This window comes from Anarhichas minor, unplaced genomic scaffold, assembly GCF_050575085.1.
Source record: "Anarhichas minor isolate MPS153535 unplaced genomic scaffold, ASM5057508v1 ptg000041l, whole genome shotgun sequence".
NCBI classification, from domain to species: Eukaryota; Metazoa; Chordata; class Actinopteri; order Perciformes; family Anarhichadidae; genus Anarhichas; species Anarhichas minor.
The window spans coordinates 2148083-2170757 of NW_027466487.1; the positions used below are offsets into that span (position 1 = coordinate 2148083).

The 22675-nt window shown below is 40.6% G+C and overlaps 1 protein-coding gene across 1 annotated transcript in view; it reads right to left on the minus strand.

Moving 5' to 3' along the window:
- The window catches only part of LOC142969669 (dynein axonemal heavy chain 11), a 38137-nt gene extending 16319 nt beyond the window's left edge, over positions 1–21818 (minus strand). Inside the window, exons 1-55 of the mRNA XM_076109673.1 lie at positions 21603–21818; positions 21005–21145; positions 20710–20903; positions 20426–20615; positions 20231–20330; positions 19863–20074; positions 19445–19666; positions 19183–19350; positions 18937–19053; positions 18689–18835; positions 18486–18601; positions 18140–18335; positions 17613–17717; positions 17084–17479; positions 16230–16562; positions 15874–16128; positions 15617–15786; positions 15311–15533; positions 15060–15176; positions 14878–14964; positions 14631–14789; positions 14352–14435; positions 14065–14223; positions 13837–13959; positions 13400–13522; positions 12649–12873; positions 12474–12565; positions 12260–12386; positions 11997–12149; positions 11671–11904; positions 10760–10891; positions 10117–10277; positions 9833–9989; positions 9568–9713; positions 9368–9484; positions 9141–9279; positions 8846–8938; positions 8575–8769; positions 8417–8494; positions 8190–8322; positions 7931–8058; positions 7490–7638; positions 7131–7281; positions 6906–7037; positions 6216–6389; positions 5443–5647; positions 4976–5141; positions 4738–4840; positions 3730–3969; positions 3486–3647; positions 3169–3362; positions 2620–2782; positions 2179–2302; positions 1854–1996; positions 551–712 (exon numbers count right to left, since the gene is read on the minus strand). Of these exons, the coding sequence (XP_075965788.1) occupies positions 551–712; positions 1854–1996; positions 2179–2302; positions 2620–2782; positions 3169–3362; positions 3486–3647; positions 3730–3969; positions 4738–4840; positions 4976–5141; positions 5443–5647; positions 6216–6389; positions 6906–7037; positions 7131–7281; positions 7490–7638; positions 7931–8058; positions 8190–8322; positions 8417–8494; positions 8575–8769; positions 8846–8938; positions 9141–9279; positions 9368–9484; positions 9568–9713; positions 9833–9989; positions 10117–10277; positions 10760–10891; positions 11671–11904; positions 11997–12149; positions 12260–12386; positions 12474–12565; positions 12649–12873; positions 13400–13522; positions 13837–13959; positions 14065–14223; positions 14352–14435; positions 14631–14789; positions 14878–14964; positions 15060–15176; positions 15311–15533; positions 15617–15786; positions 15874–16128; positions 16230–16562; positions 17084–17479; positions 17613–17717; positions 18140–18335; positions 18486–18601; positions 18689–18835; positions 18937–19053; positions 19183–19350; positions 19445–19666; positions 19863–20074; positions 20231–20330; positions 20426–20615; positions 20710–20903; positions 21005–21145; positions 21603–21818 (8931 nt within the window). The remainder of the gene's footprint in view (positions 1–550; positions 713–1853; positions 1997–2178; positions 2303–2619; positions 2783–3168; positions 3363–3485; positions 3648–3729; positions 3970–4737; positions 4841–4975; positions 5142–5442; positions 5648–6215; positions 6390–6905; positions 7038–7130; positions 7282–7489; positions 7639–7930; positions 8059–8189; positions 8323–8416; positions 8495–8574; positions 8770–8845; positions 8939–9140; positions 9280–9367; positions 9485–9567; positions 9714–9832; positions 9990–10116; positions 10278–10759; positions 10892–11670; positions 11905–11996; positions 12150–12259; positions 12387–12473; positions 12566–12648; positions 12874–13399; positions 13523–13836; positions 13960–14064; positions 14224–14351; positions 14436–14630; positions 14790–14877; positions 14965–15059; positions 15177–15310; positions 15534–15616; positions 15787–15873; positions 16129–16229; positions 16563–17083; positions 17480–17612; positions 17718–18139; positions 18336–18485; positions 18602–18688; positions 18836–18936; positions 19054–19182; positions 19351–19444; positions 19667–19862; positions 20075–20230; positions 20331–20425; positions 20616–20709; positions 20904–21004; positions 21146–21602) is intronic.
- Positions 21819–22675: the final 857 nt, after the last annotated feature.

Genomic DNA, 22675 nt, shown 5'->3' on the forward strand with positions numbered 1-22675 from the left:
GCGTGGTAAGATGTACACGCACACAAACAGTGGAAAGTAATAGTCTGGCACATGATCACACATGTGATGACACTTCCTGGTTGTGACAGCTGTGCCCCCTTAGAGGGTCATTATGTGCTTAATCACTCTTATCTCATTAACATAAATGATCCTGGGTTGTGATCGTTCCACTGCTATGATGGAAAACAATGATATGCCTGCACTCACTGTGAGTCTCCAGGCATGTGTTCAGCAATTTGTCAGTACCTCAGCAGAGAACTAATGATGAGGGATCTATGGAAAAGTTAATCCAGCTGCACTGTAGTAATTAGAGGGTGTTCATTAAAATCTAACTCAGTTCAGAATAAGGGGGTACAAAGCAAACCTAGGGAAGATACTTTACTGTATGTCACACCCGTGGATGCATCTCTGACAGCTAATACTGTTATTTGGTTCTTGTTCACACGTGTGGTGGAAAAGCAGGGAGCCACAAAATAACCATTTAATTCAGAATTTGAAAATTTGGATGAGAGAGATGGTGAGATAAAGCAATTGGGTTCAAAGGCCTGACCTCAATGCCTTCAATCTCTTGGATGAACCTGAAGCTGACCGACTGCAGAGCTTCTGAGGTCCAAGGAAGGTACCAGTCGACGGTGGTGCATTGTACGAGAGCAGGGAATCGACGGGCACGAACACGAAGAGTACTGCCCACGGGAGACAAACACAGTACCACCTACAAAGAAGGCAGTAGGGAGACAAAGAGTCACCCAAGCAGACATACACAAACAGGTCTGTACAATCGTGCATCCTCATACTTGAGCATGACAAGATATCTAGCCAAGTGCACAAAGGAAAGTCAACACATAACTGGCAGCCTTCTGTGCCCCCACTTTCATCGCCTTGGCATGTGGACAGGCAGCCACATTTCCAGTTGGCTGGAGCAGACGGTGACGCGACCAGAGGCCCTGGCGCAAAGACTAGCTGGATGGCATACATGTGTAGTGAGACAAGAATTTCCTTCCTTTTAACCCCCCAGTTTGTCTGGCTCTGTTAAACATATTTAATAACACTTCACAGCAGCTGTGCTTTTAATTTTGTGGCCCAAATAATATACAGAGTCATGTGTAAGATTTTCTCATTAATTTCTGGTTGTGCATATCGGCTACGAAGGCACGTTGAAGTGCTATCAAAATCATCTCGCACAACATTGATCTGATTTGTGTTTCCAAGTTAGTTATTGTATTGTGTCCTCCACTTCTATAGCAAACAGCCAATTATTCTTGGCTAGTAGTTCTAGGCTAGGAAAATGCAGACAGACAGGTTGGCTCGATGTTGCTTCAATATATAAAAACATATTATATGTATACACAAAACAGTTATACAGTTATATATGTAAATTCAAAAAGTATATATATGTAAATTCAAAAAAAGTACAATCTCTTTAATTAAGAAGTCCATCAAATAGGGGGTCTATGGCAGGCTATATGTGTGACACGTTGTAATTGTTATATAAATTAACTAAAATTCGATCATGGACTCAGAAACCCTTGTAAATCCACTTTGGCCAAACTCAGCAACTGCAATGATCAAACTAAAGAGAACTATTGCTTTTTCTAAAACCGAGGCATTTCGTAGCTGCAACGTTCTATCCTAAATGTGACAGGATCTTCAGAAGAAACACTAAGATGTTAACACAAGGCAACTCATCTAGACATCATCACAAAATAGTGGCGACAGATAATCAAACACATTGTCAAGACAAAATCTGCCGAAGTGAAAGAGCAATTATACATCATTAAATTTCATTCTTTTAGACCAATAAGTCTAGAAGCACTGGTGAATAATAATTTCTTTAGATATTTGAAAAAATAGACCGTGAGCTGTAGTCGAACTCGGTCAGTGAAGAATCTCCAGCAGTTATCCCTGCTGTCCAGCAGTCCGAGGGCTCGGACCTCAGCTCTCACACCAGACACAATGCCTTCAATCTCCTCCTCACTGAAGAGCTCGGGAATTTCTCCTGGAGGGAAAGGCACAGTCATAGTCACAGTCTGACAAGCTGTAGTGATCAATATTCACTCTTTATACAACGTCATCATTTCAGAATGATTTCAAAGACTGAACAAGTTTGATAATTGATGATGCTCTCTCAGGCAGAAAAAGCTAAAACACAGAATGATTATTGTGAAGATTAGGTCTAACCTGATGCCAGTAAATCATTAATAATGACCAGAAACCGCTCATCGGGTATCTGTGAATCAGTCAGGAGCAGAGCCACACGCTGGTTCTTCACTCCAGTTTTTAGGAACAAGCCTGCCAGATCCATCTAAATAAAACAACACATGTTTATGAATGGACGCAAACTATATAATGTTCACACATATATAGGGTCTACTAGAGAAATTAAACAATAATCAATGAGATAACACAAGTCCCATGATTACGACTTGATTTTTTAAGAGGCTATTAAGATCAAATTGACAAACTTGCTTCATCAATGAGATCGTGAAACATTTCAGGTGGTTATAAATAGTAAACCCAGTCGCTTAAAAGTTATACATTTTCATTAATGCAAATTGTATGAAGTGCTACTGCACTTGATGTTCTGTTTGGTGCCAACCTTTTAACAACATCAATATTTACCTTGAGGTCCTGGATGCTATAACCCTTGCTCAGAGTGATTTGGAAGACCTCCACAGAGGATATGTAGGCGGCCAAACGAGTCAGGCTCTGCTTCCCACTGCCCCCGACCCCAACCAGTAAGCCATGAGCCCTCGGAGACTCCAGGATACGACTGATGCGACAGCTGGTAAAAAACACAATCATTGTAATGCCATAAAACACCTCTATCCAACCAAATATACTATAAATCTATGCAAACCGTCTTAATATGTCATCTCCACATCAGCTGCATGGATGCTTTTAACATATTCCAATAACTCACATTATATTAGCTTCCCTTATTGCATTAAACTACCATCTTTAAATTTCATAAAGTTGCTTATGTCCTTTTCTTACTACCTTTATGGTGTTATAAGATTCTCTCTTCCTTTAATTGATGTGTGTTTAGTGTCTTAGGTATAATTTTGGGGGCAAAACACTACAGTAACATTATCAAAGGAAATCATTCCATGAAGTTCACTATGATCCTTCTAATTTTCATAATAATATGCAAACTAAAGCTATACTTACACATGTTGCATGGCATCTTCAAACAGTACCAGATTCATCTCTGCATTGAGCTCATTGTAGCTCTCCAGGGCATCTGTGAGGACGGACCTGAGCGCAGCCCAGTCTGTAATTGGAGCATAGGAGGCTTCATCGCCCGTTTTGGCAAAGTGGCAATAGAGGAGCGGCAGCTTTGTCACCTTTTTTTCCTCCAGTCCCTGGCAGAGGACAAGTATATTAAATCATTGAAATCTTTTGATGTATGTTTTTTATCTAAACGTGAAGAACAGCAATTCATACTATATGATTTGTATTTAGTTTTATCATAATCTGTATTGCACCTCAAAGCATGCATGCACAGTCTCCATCTGGAGCTTCCGGAAGAGCTGCAGGTCCTTGAGAGCTACCAGTCTGTCTGAGTACACTCTGCAGGACTCGTGCAGCCACAACGGTGCCAGGTCAGTGCTCTCTTCTACACTGTCAGGCCCAGCGAAGAGGATGCCCTGAATAACACAGATACTTGTATGAATATTTCCCTTTTCTTTCAAAAGTCCAATTGCAAAACATGCTCACTATCAGTACTACCTGAAAGACGTTAGCCAAATCTCGTAGATTAAATGTGTAGTGAAATTTGATGGCTGTGGGCAGAAAGCTGTGAACCATCTTGTGATGAAGAGTTATGGCAGCTTGAACAACAGCTACTGCACTCCTCTGAACCAGCGGACTGAAGAGCTGCTGCTTCAGGTGGCCACAAAGGATCTGACTGAAGATTGACATCTGAGCCTCAGACGAAGGAAAGTTCACCGCGAACACTGAGAAATGTCTCTGTAGAGTAAAGGCACAACCAAACGTCAGAAAGTGTGGAGCAGTTTATCATTTTGATCATTAAAAGATGCTAGTTTAGCAATGACTTCAGTCTCACCCCAAAATCTTTAAATACACCATAGCCATTCGCAACTAAAACAAATTTATCTGGAAATATGTTTTCAAAGTACATGTTACAGGCTTATCTGTAGTAGCAGTAGTGGTAATAGTAGTAGTAGTAATGGTAGTAGTAGTAGTAGTAGTAGTTGTAGTAGTAGTAGTAATAGTAGTAGTAGTTGTTGTAGTAGTTGTAGTTGTAGTAGTATTAGTAGTAGCAGCAGTACTTAAAATACATCCTCACCATGCTCCCACTTGTATAGTATAAACTCGATGTTGAAATCTGCTTTGTTTATGGTCCAAACCACACAGGAGATTTAAGAAGACTTTTTCCTTGTGGCATTGTTATTGCTGCTTAGTTTCCATGCTAATACTTTTCTCTACAAACAAGTAACTGAAATGGGTTTCTGAGAACTTTCTGCAGATTAAGATCCACTATAAAATTGCATTGACTCAAGACTCTTGAATGTATAAACTGTGCCTCTGTCAAAGGGAGCATTAAAATAACAATTTGCACACTAATTCACACAAACATTAATCAATCCTTTCTTACAAACTACACTATACCTAAAATCTTGAACGTTTGCATTGAAGAATAAATTATCCTTGTACAATATGCTTCTTTTAATCCAACATCAGTAAATAAGAGGGCAATATAAGTGGAAAACATACTTGTAGTCTGGGGTTGATAGTGAAGCTCCCAGCAGTTGGGTTCATACAGGCAACATACTGGGTGTTGTGTATTTCTTTTAGGCTCAGTTTCTGCCTGTCATACCTATAGAGAGCAAAAGAGACGGCTTGGTGTAATAAGCAGAACACACCATAGTTTGGCAAATATATTTCATGTGGTGGTATAAGACTCAAAACACACAACTGAACAACTGGCACAAAGTGTGAGAGGTCTTCTCACCAGTGCCCATAATCCAGATGCTGACGTATAAGTGTGTGAGGCTGCACTGTTCCATAACTGTCAACAGCGGGCATGTTGATGTCATCTATGAAGCAGACCATCCTTCTGTTGCCTACAGGGGAGTAGCTTCTGCCTGCTCTTTTCTCTAGTTGACGCTCAAGAATCACTACAAGAGAAAGCGAAGTGATTTGACACAAATCCACAGCAAAAAAAAAAATCAACCAAACTACAGTTGCCCATACACACACACACAACACAAACAATATATTTTTTAAAGAGCTAGAATAATCTAACACTTGTCAAATGTGAGGATGTCATATGACTGAAGTAATGATTGCAGAAATTAACTGAGTGGGAAGTTTTTACCTCCTCCACAGTTTGTGAATGTGAGCATTACCAGCAGATGGTGCTGCAGTTTACTTGAAGTTCTAGTAAGTACCAAAGAACAATCAGAAAGCCTCACTCACCCTGCAGCACGAGGGAGGTAGTGTAGTAGTTGAAGGGTACTTTTGTTGTCATGTAACTCTCTGGCAGACAGTCAAACTTGTTCTTGACAAGTGCAGTCTTTCCCACTCCAGCATTCCCCACAAGCATTAGTGGCTGTCTCCTCTCCAGCAACAAGTCTATGAAGTACCGAAGACACACCGTCTCTGCTGTGTGTACCAGAACAGCCTGCAATCATAGAAACAGCAGGAAGACAGAGAGCTGAAACATACATAGTTATTATGGCTTTCTTCGAGTGTGATTTATTGACAGACATGTGTTCAGTGAATTGTATGTGATTTATAATTTCTTGTATTTCCCCAGTGCACCACAACTATTCTGTCATAATAGCATCATTTGCTCAGAACAAAACCCCACTAATTATGGCTCAGCAAGAGGCTTTGGAGCATTCACAGCTGTACGCAGGAGCATAAAGAAAGACAATAGAGTGTGGGTGATAGCTCAAGCCTTGTTGCTCATGCCTTCACCCCCACACAGTCTGGTATGGGGTGTAGTACATGGTAATCAGACACAGTGGAAAGCCTATCATCCATTCTAGCACCCCTGCCATAACCTCATGATTGGACTTTGCCCTCTCTTATTATGTTCATTGAGGCAGACATGCATTTTTAATATGCTTGTATTGTTCATTTGTGGTTATTTTTCTTTGAGAAAGTTGCTTGTGATGTGATTATTTGATAAGTCTGTGGTTTTTGTAGTTACAGTTATAGTTTTATAGCAGCTTTCATGTTCTTACCTGTAATGGTGTACACGTTTCCATTTCAAAAGGAGGGACAGTATCACTCCAGGGCAGGAACCGTCTGGTTTGAGGGTCAAGGTAGTAGTCAAACACTGTCCCCTGTGCTGGCAGCTTCACCGTCTTCATTTCTTTGGTCCACCATTGACTGAACTCCACCCGATAATCATAGAGCTGGACAAATCATTCAAGATATAATATCATGTATTAATTCATATAATTCCAATGAAAAACCCCACCATTAGTTTAAGTTGTTGACAGTTAAGCTTATATTATTCTTGGTCACTTGTCTGTCAGCAAAAGGCACTATGTTGAACATCACCCTATATTTATACCTTCCAAACAGAAGAACAAAGACAAATCAAGGAGTAAATAGAGTGAAAAATAAGGAGTATTATCAAACTATCCAATAACATTGTCCAACAGTTCTTAATGTTGCCTGAAACACTAAAGCCCAGTAACACATTTTTCTATGAAAAATGCATAATTTCTGTCAAGGAACGAGTTTTGAGCATCCATGAAATAAAACCAAGGCTTTCTTAGCTTTATTAGGACACAAACATATCTGCAGGGTGTGTTATTGTTATGTCAAAACTCATGCACTAAAATTGTCGTTATGGTTGCTATATGTAAGTTGATATGAAAATGCTATTCGTAATTTCATCCACTTGAATTAAATGAAAGTAATACCTGGTCTTGAAACAGGGCCCCACCAAAAGCCCAGATGCAGGCAAAGGTGAAGTAGGTCTCATAGAGCTCTCGTGGAGAGTCAGAAGGAATACTTTCTGGTCTTAGAAGGCAGTCAAGCAAAGTGCAGAGGGTCTGAATAAGAAAAAAATATATTATTTCAGTCTGATTTGCTGGCTGTGAAGGCATACAAAGGAAGTAATACATTCCCTGCATATGCTTGTGTACCTGCACCATAGAGTTTTCTGGGATAGGAGTGATGGTCTTGAAGCTGTTTCTCATCTGTTCCAGACAACGGGGAACATATTTTTCAAACATTATGGTGAGGTGGGCCCTTTCTGTCTGCCGTTCTCGTTGTTCAATCCAGCTGGCAACGTACCTGAGCAGGAAGGAATCATTTTGTGTTGATGTGCTGATCTGATTGGGATCTAAACGAGTGTGTATTTTGCATATAACAGATTTACACAACATAGTCACTTTGGTGCAACAAGCACAACACATGATAAAGAAGATAATACAAAAACGGCATTGCAACGAAAACTTAAAAAATGATTTGATATTATGTGAATACAATATGAGTGACTCACGGGTTCCAGCCCAGGTCCTGTTGGTTAACGTAAAGAATTCCTGCCCTGGACACAGTAGCAGGAGTGGCCGTCCTTAGGTGACTGATTTCAAACACCAGTCTCATGGATGAAGTCAGTGGCACGCGTTCATTACTGGCCAGAGTCAGCACCTGAAAGATGTTATGAAGCATTACGGTTTCCTTATATCATAACATTTTGCATGGTCAATATGACAAGACTCCACCCAAACGATAAGGAAAACACCTTCATATCTCATCAGGTTTGACAGAGGTGCAAGATCACTGTGACTGTGATTCATTGCTCTGGAAAAAGACTTCCAAGTATACTCACACTCCAGGAAGTGATTGCTGAAGAAGGGGGAAAGAAACATCTTTTTCTATCTATACCACCTTGGTTGCTATGTGTTGTACAATAGCGTATGAGTGAACAGGAGGGAGGTACCTTGTTGTCATCCATCACTGTGTTGAGTGATTCAATCCACATCGGATCAATGTCTCCATCCAACACAATCCACTTAGGTCCTATGTGGGAGATGTTCGCTTGCTCTCGCATCAGTGATGAAAGCAAACCTTACAGAGATGAAGAACGCAAACAACAACTGAGATTACAAGGTATTAGCACTGTTTAGATCAAGAACGACTTAGCACTGGTTCATGTGTTTTACATTTTGTTATTCTCATTTAAAACCAGCTTTGTTTACCATCTTTCCATTCTCGAGTTGCGTGGTGGATGAAGCCAAACAATTCATCTCTGTCTACTGCCTTTGGATTGAGGTCATTCCATACAGGCTTCCTCTTCAAGTTTACATAGGTTTTATGGAGAACTCTCAAGATCTATTGAAAAGATAAACACCTAAGATATTTCATGTACCTTACCGAAAGTAATTGAGCATTTACTTTCACAATTTGTAAGGCAATAAAATCTAACCTGGCTTTTCCCAGTCCCAGCATTTCCAACAACAAAGACAGAATGACGTACTGCCATGAGTTCCTCCAACTGCACCACCTGACAAAATAAATGTAGAAATAGATTATTTAATAATTTTTTTAAAACATTGACCAGGTATACACCATATCATCTCAAACCTTAAGGATGAATGTCTCCTCAGGCTGGAGTCGGAGCTCCAGCGTGGTCTTTCGGATAGCCTTTTCAAATTCACAGTCCCTCTCTCTCTCCACCTCCAAGCCTGGGAACAGATCTCCCAACAGTCCCAAGAAGATAGTCACATCCTCAGTGACAATTTTAGGCATGTTGAAGTCCCTCAGCGCACGCATCAGCACCTGGGAAGTAAAATGCACTTATAGATTACAGAGTCTTCCTCTTGTGGTAGTGAGATGACATACACATGTAAGTCACCTGATCCTCTGGTCTACTCTTGTCTCTTCTTCTCAGTGCCCCTGCCACAACCAGAACAGACTTGACAGCACGCAAACCCCAGTCATAGTGGTCCTTTTAAGACAAATAAGAATAGACTGTAAAGATGTGTATTCCTGTGTTTCCACTTGCCATAAATCATATCACACAAAGCACAAAAATGGTTTTATGCAACGCTGTGGTCCCAAGGTAAAGCTGAAAATAAGTAATATTGATGCTCTCTGTTCGAATCCAACATTATGAAATATAACAGTGCTATTAAGTGCTTTTCTCCTACCTGCTTAGAGAGCAGTTCTTTGCAGAGAGTGTACAGAGTGATAAACTTCCTGGCTAAAAGCTTAGCAACCCGGAAGCCTTCAGCAACCAGCATTATCTCACAAATAAGCTCAGTGTCCGGCACCACCATGGCACAGGGTCTACAGCAGGACACAGACAATGCAGACAATAAACTGGGTAATGCTGAGTAAAGGCTCACTATAAATAAAGTTACTGTATCACTCTCACCTGAAAAGAGCCTTGAGGTTCTCAGGTAGCTCCGTCCTGCCGGCATAGCCAGGGTTCATAGTGATGAAAATCCCCACAGAGGGCTTTAAGACAATGTCTTCGTCTAAGAATAAGAACCTACGAGGTTGCATAAAGGGTTAACACATTTTGACTCTATATTACAGCATATAGGCTTCATGCATTCAGCTTCAGCTGGTTACCTTTTCTTTTTCGAGCGGATGGCGTCATGTATAGTTTTGACCTGCACTGCTACAACTGACAGAACATCCACAGCGATGCGATTGAACTCATCAAAGCAGCCCCATGCTCCAGTCTGGGCCAGACCCTTGTAGATATTACCAATTGACTGAATATGAAGTAAAACAAATGTTTTTGCATTTAATCATACCTTACTGAAACATCTAATCAAGACATAAACTGACCAAAGGGAATAATTGTAAATTGTCCACTGAATGACTTTCACACCTTGTAGTCCATCTGTTCAGAACAGTTGAAGATGTACACCATGACGCCCATGGCTCTGCCAAGATCCTTAGTGGTCTCAGTCTTCCCTGTTCCAGCGGGGCCAGCTGGGGCTCCACTCATGGTCAGGTGCAGTGACTGAGTTAAGGTGATGTAGCACCTGAACATGCCCATGGCAACAGCACACAGGGGAACACAAATGTGTTTTTGGGAAATGCTGAATGTAGCGAATGCATGTATTGAAACGTGAGGTGGATAGACTGAAAACTGATAGGCGGCAGAGTTACCGGTCTGTGAGGGGAGTGATGACTAGACGCGGTGTATTTCCAAGATACTCATATGAGTAAAGGAACTGGGCATCACAGATGTTAACGAAGCAGTGACGCTGCTCTTCATACCAGCAATGCCGGAGCTGGGACAGCCACTGGAAGGCCTGTGAGGTGGTGACCTGTGAACACACATGGCTGCTATTAAACTGGAGATCATATGTCACAAGAGATAAGGGCAGCAGGTAATATAATGACCATAACTAGTTCAAAAATAGTATCTTGTTTTAGTTTAGGCCTATAGTTTATAATCTAGTCTAAAGAGTTGGTGAAATGGAGGCTGTGCCTCTCTTGTTTTTCTCATTCCTTAAAGATGTAAAGAATCAAGAACTGTACTATTCCTATTTAGGTTTGTCATGTCATTTTTAATTGTTACCTCAAATTTTAAGAAAGCTTGTTTTGTTTTTTTTGCTGCATATAGGTTGCAAATGGAGGATTAAGCCGTTACCATATGGATTGTGATTTTCAGTAAATTATAATCTCACTTTAGAAAAGCTGAACACTGTGATATGGTCTTTTACACACCTTTATGACAAGAATTATATTGATAATGCACAAAGTTAGCAAGGAAATGCTTACTTTGGAATGAATTAATTGTGATTACCTTTTGGGCAATGAGGCTGGCAACAATGTCTCTAGCATGGACATCGATAGTGCACAAAGTCATGATCTTCTGTCTGTCGCCTGAGCTCAGCTCTCCCAGCAGCATGCCGATCAACAAGTGGAGCTGAGACATCTGGAGGGAAGAGAAGCATATTCAAAGCAATGCTGCGGAAAATAGACAGGAGTTAAGGTAAGTGTGCCAATTTAAATGTACTCACAAGATGAATTGGCAAAAATCTGACATAAAATTGCATGGTTCAAATTTCTTGTTTCAGTTGTATTGCTCAGTATTCTATAGTAAGTAATTTAAACTTCAATCCATGCAGAACAACATACACAGTCGGTGTATGAATGTGGACCATGTGGACAATTTTACAGAAACACAGACAATTAAAAGTGGTCTTTTGTTCTTGTTTTTGCTAAAACATCACTGATGTCTTGCATTTGAAACTGTTCTTGTGCGACAGCAGATCCAATCAGTCCAGTGCGTTGAAGGGAGGGAGAGATTATTCAAACAGCAACCAAGGACATGGTAACCTTAAATATTGCTGATGAAACTGACAAGAGTGATAATACCGTGTGAGCGTAGCCTCACAACAAGGGCTCACATACCCATCTCAGGTCACTGACTCTGAAGTAAGTATGACGCCATTATGGGAAATGTGTCCAACGTCTTTAGCAGTTGCCCCTTCACTCACAGATCACTATTTCTAAACTGTCAATTACATTTACTGATGTTGTAACAAAATGTATAATAATGCAAATTCATGTGAGTTTTTGAGGCCATGGTTTGTGGTGGTGTTGTACTGAATCCTAGTTTTGTAAGCAGTTTTTTATATTTCAAAATATTGCATACGCCTTGCAAGATAATACTCTTTTAATGTTGGTGTGTTAACTCATCATAAAATGTACCTGTTTCTTGTTGTATTCTTTGAGTGCAGTCTCAAATCCTTCCTCCAGCCTTTTAAACACAAGCTCCATATCGTTGCTCCACCAGATCTGGGATCCAATGAGAGCCACTTGGGCAGGAAAGTCGAGAATCCACTGCTCTCTGGGCTTGTCCTCGTACACAGACACAGCCTCAGACAAGTGACCCCTCACACATTCCTTCATAGACTCCTCCAGACAAGAAAGCCATGCCTCCACCTAATGCAAAGTATTTTCACCATTAGTTTAGTTCTTTATCTTATGAAATGTGATAGCTGATTCAGATTCTTTGATACTGAATATAATCTTACCGGCCCGAAACAGCAACATTCTGTCTGGAATGGGACATATTCTCTCTCTTTGCTGTACATGCCCACTGCAAGTTTAGGATTATCCAACTGTTCGTTTTTGGCAAACTCAAGATCTGAGATGTTGTCAAATAATTTTGAGAGGTGAACAGTTACCTGCAAAAGACATTGAGTCATTCAACTTTTCATTAAAGACACAGAAGTGAAGTAGTGACACTTGACAAATACTAAAAACAAAAATCAAGGGAAATGCCACATAAATATACCTCTCTGGGCCGACTCCCTTTGGAAAGGATGTCCAACAAGTCTGCCGATGAAATAAAGTAGAATCGAGGAAAGGCAAGTCTCTTTGTCTCCAAGTATTCGGCAAGAGCTTTTTCACACAATGTCAGCCTGTTAAAAGAGAGAGTATGGGAATCGTGAACACATCAAGACAGACTGTGAGTAGTATCGTAAAAGTGTAATCAAATAAAGGTTAACCTTGTTTGTAGATCGTCTAACTTCTCAAATAGATGAGGTTTGTTGGTGGCCTCAATGACATTTATAGTCTTAGCACTGTCCAACATTAACTCCTGAAAGAACCAAAATTGCCATGTTTACAATGATGAACACAATGGAATTTGCTATATGACTGAAATATACAGTAAGTGCAGACCTGGAATTCTGCATCTATAGCTTGAAATCTGTGAGCATCTGCAGGCAGCTGTTGGCAGATGTCGTCACAGCTTTTGAAGATGCTTTCCAGGTAGACCCATGTCCTTTGGACCTCGATCCAGACCATCAGCACAGAGTCAGCCACAGTCAGCTGTTTCTGTAGTTCCACTACCTGGAGCAGGAAGTGATGTACATGCTTGCTCTGAAAGATGCCCTGGAGCTGAACCTTGAGAATGAAGACAAGGGGACATGTGTATAGCTTACCAAAAGGATTGGATCCAATGCAAAACTGAAATACACCACACTACTGAAGTAATATCTTAATAACCTTAACCTCATAACATGAGTCAGTTTAATTACAGTGCATTTTCAACCTCATCTGCATACCATGCCATAAAAAAATGGGGGAGGGAAACAGTCTGTTTCCACAAAGATCTAGGCATTCAAGTGGCAAGACTTCTAATTGGTGGCTATAACCCCCCCAATACATCTGGTGGACATGTACAAAGACCGCCACAGTGCAACAATGTCCTGTGTTCTACAGCAGCTATAAATCTAAGGACTCAATAGGGACCTCTCTACTCTCAGCTGTGCTGTTAGACAGTCAGACAGGGCGGCCCCTTTCTGCACTCTCATCTCTATTCAGCACTTAACTATCAGTGCTTCTCACAGACAACTGGTCTTGAGAACTTTCAGAGCAATAAAGTCACACATAAAATGGTAGTATCAATTTCAGAAGCTTAGATATTTACCTGATGATCCTCAAGAGTTTCAATAAGTTCCTCATCACATTTAAGAAGTGGCACAGAGGTTTGGTAATGATCTTCATATGAAAGCTCCATTGATTCCCAAGTTTTACTTATTTCCGTCACAACCTGAAATAAAAAATAGAGGACGGCATAATGATTACACCTAAACCAAATATGGTAATTAAAGCTGTCTAATGAAAACCATGTATCTATGTTATCTATGATTTTAGTTTAAAAAAATTCTCATTCTTCTTATGCTAAAAAAAACAACCATCGGATTATCTAAAAAACACACTGTCACAAAGCTGAAAACAGACTCGTGAAAAATGTTTTGGAGATCATGTATCATGAGGTTGGCTCATAGTCTGACGTTATTACTTTTTTCATGTGCTAAATGACTCTCGATGTAGTTGACCACAATCTAGTAACTGAAGAAGAACCTTTTCTATGGCCATTTCTTTGACTGCCTTATCCACCATGTTGCGAACTTCGTCTTCCAACAAATGGAGCTGCAGAGCCAAGAGGTCTTCCAAGGTGGTACTGTCAGTCACAGTGAAGTCCATCTATTTCAAAAGAATCATTGTCATGATGCAAAGTCTCAGATTTCTATCATGCAGGGTAAAAAAGACTGCCCTATAGAGTGATTTCTGCTGTGTGTATTTATGCACCTGTTTTGTTCTAATTAGCTTCACCCAGTGGCGCTCTCGTATTGCAGGGTTCTGTAGCTGACTCACGGCCCGAAGTGACGTCAACAGGTTCTTTACATAAAGGTCTAACCCAGAATACACATCCCACACGCGAGCCTCTTTGTCGAGCTTCCGTATGTCCTACACAAACAGAAGGTAGGTAAACATAATTAGTTATTAGAGGCATCTGTTACAAATAGCAATGGTGCATGACAGCAAGACAGCAGGAGAGATGTGCTGGTGTGATGTAGCACTGTTGGTGACCTCACCTTGGCAAACCTCCTCAATTCTGCATCCATCTGGTCTACGTTTATCTGCCTCCATTTGGTCATTGTCCAGTTTGCCACACTGCTCTGTATAGATAAAGACACATGCAGAGGGGTCAATGGGTTGAGGGTACTTAATGGGGACATTTAGAGGCTACATGGTATTTAAAGAATAAAGGACAGCCTCCAAGAGGAAGGGCTGGTCAAGTTATTGGGTCATTGTAGTGTGGAGATGAGGTGTTCAGCTGCATTTCCCTTTACAGTATGCATTAAGCTACTTACCTGCACATATACAACAATGTCCCACAGTTCTTTGAGGACAGTGATCTCTCGTCTGCAGAGCTTGATGTCTCTGTAGTCAGGAATAGTAACGTCAAACAGATTTGTGGACTCCTGCAGCTCTGCTACCTCTTTCTCCATGTCTCGGACAGCTTTTTCAGACTAGAAAACAACACATGGTGATTGTTAACCAAAGTGTACAGGATAATACAATGTTATTTAAATGACATAGCAATGGTTAAACTCCTACTTTCTCCAGACTGATGTAGGGACGCACTGCATTGTAATTAAAGGGCATTGTCGCTCTGAACATCTCCCTGAATTTACTTTGTTTCTCCTGAAAGATGAGAAATACCACTTTAATAGCCTTCACACTTTGGTTAAAAATACAATTTCTTCAACACTGTACATATGTGATAAAGAAATTGTCACCTCAAAAGTCACGCATCGTCTCCGTATAACCATCACTTCTGCATTCTGCATGGGTGCCACCTCATGCCTGACTTTCAGAGCCAATTTTTTTGCCCCACTCCATTTCTCTGGAAGTTCCTGTAGAGAGAATTAGTTTGATTTCTCAAAGGATGAATGGCCACAAAATGAATTTTTGATCATTTGTTATCATATCATCTTATTTAATACTTGAAGGTGGCAATAAAATATGGAGCATCCATTCCTTTCCTTACCTCCAGCTGAGAATAGACCTGGTCTGGTATGGTCACTCCATACTGTTCCAGTAGGATTATTGTGTCCCTGAAAGGCTCAAACATCTTGTCTGTGGCTGCTTGTCTATCTCTGACCGCCAACAAGTGACTCATCACTTCCACCAAACCGCGGTGGTTTCCTTTAGCCACAGGCTGGCCTAGCCCTTGAACAGTGGCTCTAACAAACTTCTGCAGCTCATCAAGACTGAGTGGGAAAGCACGCACAGTGAGAACAACTGATACAGTTTGGTCTGCATTTAATAGCTATGCAGAAATTTAGAATTGTACCTGTTAGTGACATATGTCAAGAGGTGTTCTTTGAAAAGCCAGCTCCACTTCTTTATAGTGTTAAGGAGGCTCACTTTAAAGAACTTGATATCCACTCGAAACCATCCATTGAACACTGTGAAGTCTTCAAGCTTGGAAATTTCAGCATACAGAGCCTCATAATAATCTATCTGTAACATCAGATCACATCAGAGATTACAATTTAGACACCTGCCATGTATGGGAAATGTGATTCATGATTTTAAAAAGTATTTTACCTGTTCTTTGAAGTTATCGATTGTGGGCGGGCTCTCAAGGAGTGCATCTGCTCCACAAGCCTCCATCTCTTCAGATGCAAGTACACTTCCATACAGAAGAAACTGGCTGAGAAACTCAGCCCTGTCATCTTGCCAGAGATGGGTGTAGCAGTCAAACTTTCTCTGGTAATGTATTGCTGTCTTGAGGACGTTCTCCACTCGCTCCATTATTTCTTGTCTCAGGTCCAACAAATCGAGCATATCATCCACTACATCCTGTAAGAGTTATATTACATGACATATAACATGAGGAGAATCTACTATTTGTAGAAGAAAACACGATAGTGAGTTTAGAAAGACAGAGTAGAATTTGTTACCTGGTAACTCTCGGTGCTAAGATGAGCAGCCACTCTGTTGATATTCACCGAAGTCTTGAATATGTCTCCGACCAGTCCTTCTATCAGCTCATAGAGGCCGTCCCCTGCCTCTTGGTCCAACGAGGGGAGGTTAACCATTCCTGAGCTAGTCAGCATTAACTGAGACTCAAACAGAGGTGTCTGGTTTGGCCATGATTCCATGTTGTCCGCAAGGAACTGAAGAGAGTGACGGATGTAGCTGAAGAGCCCCTCCACCACCATCTCATCCACATACTCAAGGTAGGACTGCCATGCTTCTGACGCAGGGTCAGCGTGGAAAAGGACCACATTCTCCTGTCGAAATTGTTACGATATTGGAGAGATGGTGAGCACAAACACTGTCAACGTGTTGGTTCTGTACTGAGGATGGTGCAGGTTGACACATTTCATTTGAGGGGTTTGATCTGTTTCAGAATAACTAGAGCATGTATATTTACATGGCTTCCCATTGGGACAAGTGTAAAACATATCAGGTAAAAACATTTTTCAGTCAAATTTGATCAGAATCGAACAGCATCAAAAGCCTTGGGACTGTGAATGGTACAACACAGATTATGGTTAGATTTGTATTTATCTTATAATATCTGTATTATCTTTTCGTAAGGAAACTGACTCCAAAGCCAAAAACAAGTACGAATTATGAAAATTAATAAATAATTAAGGCTTTAATTTACCTGTTAACATTTAAATATCTCCACAAGACGCTAAAAGGATTTGGACCCATGCCAAAAATTGCATGCTGTTTGGTGTTTACTTACAGTAGAGCAATAACAATGTATAAGAGTGAATATTATCATACATTTAGCCACACATACCTGTACCAGCTTGTGTATAGAGTCTCCATCCTTCTTCACAGAGCTGTACTTCTTGTTGACACGGTCTCCCCTGTCTTCCAGCTGTATGAGCGAGCCTCTCTTGTTGTCCTTTCTGCTAAACATGGCCTTTTTGCTCCATCCCTTCATTATTGACTGGATGGCTTCACAGTTCTCTTTGGCTCTACTGACTCGACATACAAGGTCGTGGACCAGGTCTTTGGTGGTGCTGATGAAGCTCCAGCAGTCCGGATCCTGCCATGTCAGGTCAGACTCTGCTCTTGTCAACTGCACATCTATGGACTCCTGCTCAACTCTGATGAGAGGATGTTCCACCTCTAGCACTGTCTGCTTCAGCTTGTTGTACCATTGTACTAATAGCTGCAGACTGCTCACATACTGTAAAAAGTACATGCATAGTGTGGATAAAATATATATTCTGAGGTGCAGACTATGTAAAGGATAGTGGGAAAGACATAATGCTTATTATTTCGGAGGTATGCATGAGCCCATGAAGTAATATGTTTCTTACCTTTGTAAACATGTCACGCTTCTCAAAAACTGTCAGTGCAGCTGCAGGGATCTTGATCTGACTAAGAGTCTGAATATATTTCACATCTTTCAAGACTTCAGTCAGCTGAGGAGTGACATGAAATGAACTGTTATACATAGTCACAGTGGGTAGGTGGTGAAATGTCTGGTCTCAACTAACAGAAACCTTTAGAGAATATAATAAGTAAAATTAAATAATTGTAAAAAAAATAACAATTCACCAATAATTGACCCAAATTAGTTGGTGACCTGCATCTACGCTTTGCAACATTAGAAGAATATTGGTCTTTGGCCATATCGAGTAAACTAAAGGATACTAACAGACATTCCAATTTTGGGGGATCTTGAGGGCATGTGAGCTTTATGATGGAATTAATCTAACTTGTTTTTAAGAGACAGACATTACTAAATCAGTCTAACAGTAAGTTGGATAATTATTTAGCATTGGAGGATGTCTGCAAAATGTGAAATGTGCTTTCTAGTTTGCAGGGATATTACACCAAGTACCTTTGGATTGAAGTTGAGTGAGATCAGGTCAGATGAGGTATTTCGGGAGATCAGGGGCTGGTTCAGGTTGATCAGGCAGGCTTGTTCCAAACCGTTACACCAGTCAGAGTAAATGTCCTCCTCATATTGGTCCAGGAGACTCAACATCTCCATGTACATGTGGTATTCCTTCGCCATCTCTACACCTCCTGCAGGCCTGGAAATATTGCAAAATTGTGAGACAACCGTCATTTTTAAACATGGCAAAATTGTCATTTCCTATATGTACTGGACCTATAAATCTATCTGACTAGCTACTGTTTGTAATTAATACGTTGACTGAAAATAGTCGGGTGTTTCTACTGACATATTCAACAGTGATCTGATCTTTTCCCATGGTGTTTGAATACGTTGTCTGAGCATTTTTGCCCACTTCAAAGCTCCAGATGTGTGAGCCATGTTCTTAGTCAGACCACTTTCCATCTGTAAACAAAGGAAGAATTGAACAAAGTTGTTGCATGAACAATACAGATTGCACCTTGAATACATATTGCTAATTTTCCATTTTGCTTCCATTACCTGAGTGAGCTGGGATTTAAACAGATATTTACATCTCTCCAGCTCTTCTCTCAAATGTTGCTGCAGCAGGAGGAAGTTGGGACTGAATATCTGTCTGATTTGTCTTCTCTCCAGGAAGGGTCCAACAATAGTCAGCAGCTAAACACAAAAATGCAAAAATGTTGGTGTCCCACATGTCACTCTCTATTCACTTTATCAAAACGGTCATCAGTATCCTCTTACTATCCAGTCTTGCTTACTTTGAATGCTGATTCCAGTCCTGAGCAATCCTTGAAGGCCAAGCATAGAAGACTGGCAAGGCGGCACTCGAAGTCCACAATCCTCACTTTCAAATCCTTTAACTCGTTTTCAAAACCCTTATGAGTTGATGAAAGTTAACAATTCAACAGCATTTAATGATAGACACCACTGTAAAACCGTGCATTACGAATATGCTGTAGCTGTTCATGGAAATCTTAATTATATGGCAATAAACTTGATTTCACCTGAGAGTTGAAGTCAAGTGGACTGTTTTCACTGTGCGTCAACACTTCACAGTGGTTACTGAACTCTGTGTACAACTGAGCAGCATGCTCACTGTAGAGTTTGCCATTAAGTCCACCAAATTCCAGTTTTTCCATCCTCTGAAAGTCCAGCATCACTTCAAACAAGTCCTGCAAAGATGAAATAGAGTAGTAAGAAATAAAACCACATAAAAATGTTCCCTTGCTGTGACACCTGAATACAAAAAGAAAAAATCTGTCTCACCTCCAGCTGTAGCATTCGATTAAGGAACTGGTTGAAACGTGCAAAAATCATGACAGATGGGAAATCCCAGGGTGCATGTTTCACATGGTTGGCCAACCTCTCCCTCTGGGTCTGGTAGCTGTCTCTGAAACACCTAAAGACTTTTATCACCCTCATTACCGCTTGTTGACTTTCCTCTGGATCCTCTCGGAGCAGCAGATCCCCAGAGAGGTATGTAGAGGCCTAAAGAGTGCAAGATTTTACATCTTTGAATTTGTTCACACAGACAGCCAATAACTGAAGTCAAAGTAATCCTCACTGACTAGCACCAGCAAAGCGTCATTTTACAAATCCATGCATTGTTTTTCACAACAATTTCACATGCATGTGTCACTCAATGTATCCCTTCACTACAGCTGTTTGAAATGAGGATTCCTACCTGCTCAATGAACAGATTGCATAGCTCCTGCAGTAACACCACCATGCGTGCTGGTCTTTGATAAGATTGGCAGTTGCTCCAGATAAGGAAAAGCGTGTGTAACAGCTCAGGGATGACTGTTTCAAAGTGAGGAAATCCTCCCTTTTCCAGTTGAGACAGTTGTGCGTGCAGTGGCTGTAGATGGATGTCAATGTCTTTGGCTTCTTGAAGTGCTTTTGATTTAAAAAAGAAAATAGGGTTTAAATTAAAACATCATAATCAGAGATGATACATTTTGGAAATAGCATTATGCTGTGCATCAAACATTTGACAAGGTGCAAACTAAAGCACATCTCCTTGGGCTTTGAAAAGGGGCCCGCTAATCTTACCATCAAATACATTTCCAATTAGAGTCATGATTGTTGGATGATAGCTGCTATCCATCATCTCTAACATCTTTGCCATCTTCTGAACAATGGCACTCTGAAGCTACGAGGGAAAGTGCCGTACATGTTAATCAGAGTGTGGAATGTCAGGAGATGAAACTTATTTTAGTGAAAGATCAGGAGAGAGAGGGAGCATACCTGGTGATAGATGTTCTCTATATTGCTTTTCCTGGAAGCCCAAAACTTCAGCTCTGCATTGGGCCCTGGGTTGCAGCCTGTCATAAGTAGGTCTGATGAATCCTCCTTTAAAATGTTCTGGATCAGATTGGTCCAGTTGATGACCTGGGTCTCTATGGCGTGGGCCAGTGCCCTGTCATAGTTATTGTACCTGAGTGTGAAATACATGTTGAGAGAGTTTGTTAATACGTATGATGATGATAAAAAGGCTCAGAAACAAAATGAAGATGTGTGTGTTTTCTTACATCTTGAAGGTGCTTAGTGAATTTTCAATCCAATCTATCTCGGTTGGAATAGGGAGGACGCTTTTCCCTAAAATCTGTCCCATGACAACTGATGTCTTACTGCAGATGTTCTCAACATGCAGAATAATGTCTTCAGACATCAGATTTGGCCACATTTGATGGTTTTTGTTGTTTGACAGCAGTGGAGCGCATACCTTTCGAAAGAGACAGAAATAATTTACCCAGCACTCATAACGGCACAGCACACACATGTGTTTTTATGAGAGAGGTGTATGATGGCGGGTATTAAAGTCACCTGCTCAACTGTACTTGACAGCTGTAGTGGTGATGGAGACTGGAGGCCAAAAAGCAGAAGTTCCCTGTAGTTTTCAGAGATGACAGGAACTACTCTCTTCTTGAGTATGTAGATTGGCATATTTTGAGTAACTGGTGGGACCTACATTTGAAACAATATCACAAAGCAAATAAAATACAATGCAATAAGATTAGACTGCAAATCAAGGATATTAATCAATTTCCTGCATTTCTGCAGTTTACTCTTACACTGCAACTATCTTTCTATTTTTAGTTTTGTTGTGTTTTAATGACTGTTTTTAATGTTTCAATCAATGTTCTTAATTGTTTTTTAATCTACTTTTCTGTTGCCTTATGTTTTGATGCTTTTAATGGTTTTATGTGAAGCATTTGAATTGCCTTGTTGTTGAAATGTGCTATATAAATAAACTTGCCTTCCCTTGCAAATAGAATTGACACTCCCAAGTAATTAAATAAAATCTGTCGCACTAGATTCAAGATATTGTAAATACTAGTCAAGTGTCCACAGGTCAACGAGCGAACGTTAGTCATCAACCAAAGTAAGGTTATTGAGGATTATGTAACAACCATAACGTTACCTCTTTAGAAGCAACCAGACAGGCTTTATTTGATGAAGAGAAAAATATAACGGGCTCCTTCTCAAAGAAGTTCTTCAGAACCGTTTGAAACTCTTCGGTGCCAGCACTCTTGTCCCATGTTTGGCGGTGCAGTCGCAGGAGCCCACAAACTTTTCCCTCGACAAACTTTACTCTGTCGTCCTCGAGGAAAGACGGAACGCTTTCGTCGTCCGACATGATTGCGCTACGACCACGACATCCTTCAGCCCCCCGGCACCTCGTTCAACAACATGAGGGGGGGAAAAAGAAAAGAAAACTGATTTGTGACTGCTCCAGAGACCGTCCACCTAAATTAGCTGTGGATCTCGTGTAGTTTCTAGTTACTTTATATGCCTGTTTTGCAAAGAAGGCTGGTACTACGAGCTGTACAGTCCTGGGGGCGGTTCAGCATTCCGTTGCTTAGAAACTGTCACTATCTTCAATCACTGCCAGAAGGCTCCTTAAAATACATGCAACTTAACAATGGCGTATTTATTTCAGTCGCCTATTATAACTCCCACACTACCATTTATTTTTAGATGACCATAATAGCATGAGGGTTATAGGACTTTTCTTCGAATAAAATCAGCAACATATTAAATGCACAGATGAAAATATGTGCTTTAATTTGTATGGACATGTATATGATGACCTATAGTCCTTTCATTGGGCAGTTTACCAATGAAGAGCATAGTCTATATGGATATACTGTCATTCAACATTCCTGGTTTAAACAGATGCAAATCTGTGGCCCCTTTTATGACACATATGTGTGACAAGACTTGCATGAAGGAGCCTATGTATATGAGGCATAGACTGTAGCAAAATGTAGGCTTTTGTGATACACACACATATATATATATACCTATGTGTGTGTGTGTTTGAGACTTGTTTGACTGTTGTCTTAGCAGCAGAGCACTGGACCCAGCAACTGCCAATTACAAGGCACTTTACTACCCCGCATTTCAGAGCACCTTAGGGGTCTGACTGCCATAAATGAAAACAAAATGCTACTTTGGAGTAGCTTGAAAGGGATGCTAAGCAGTATTTTGCTA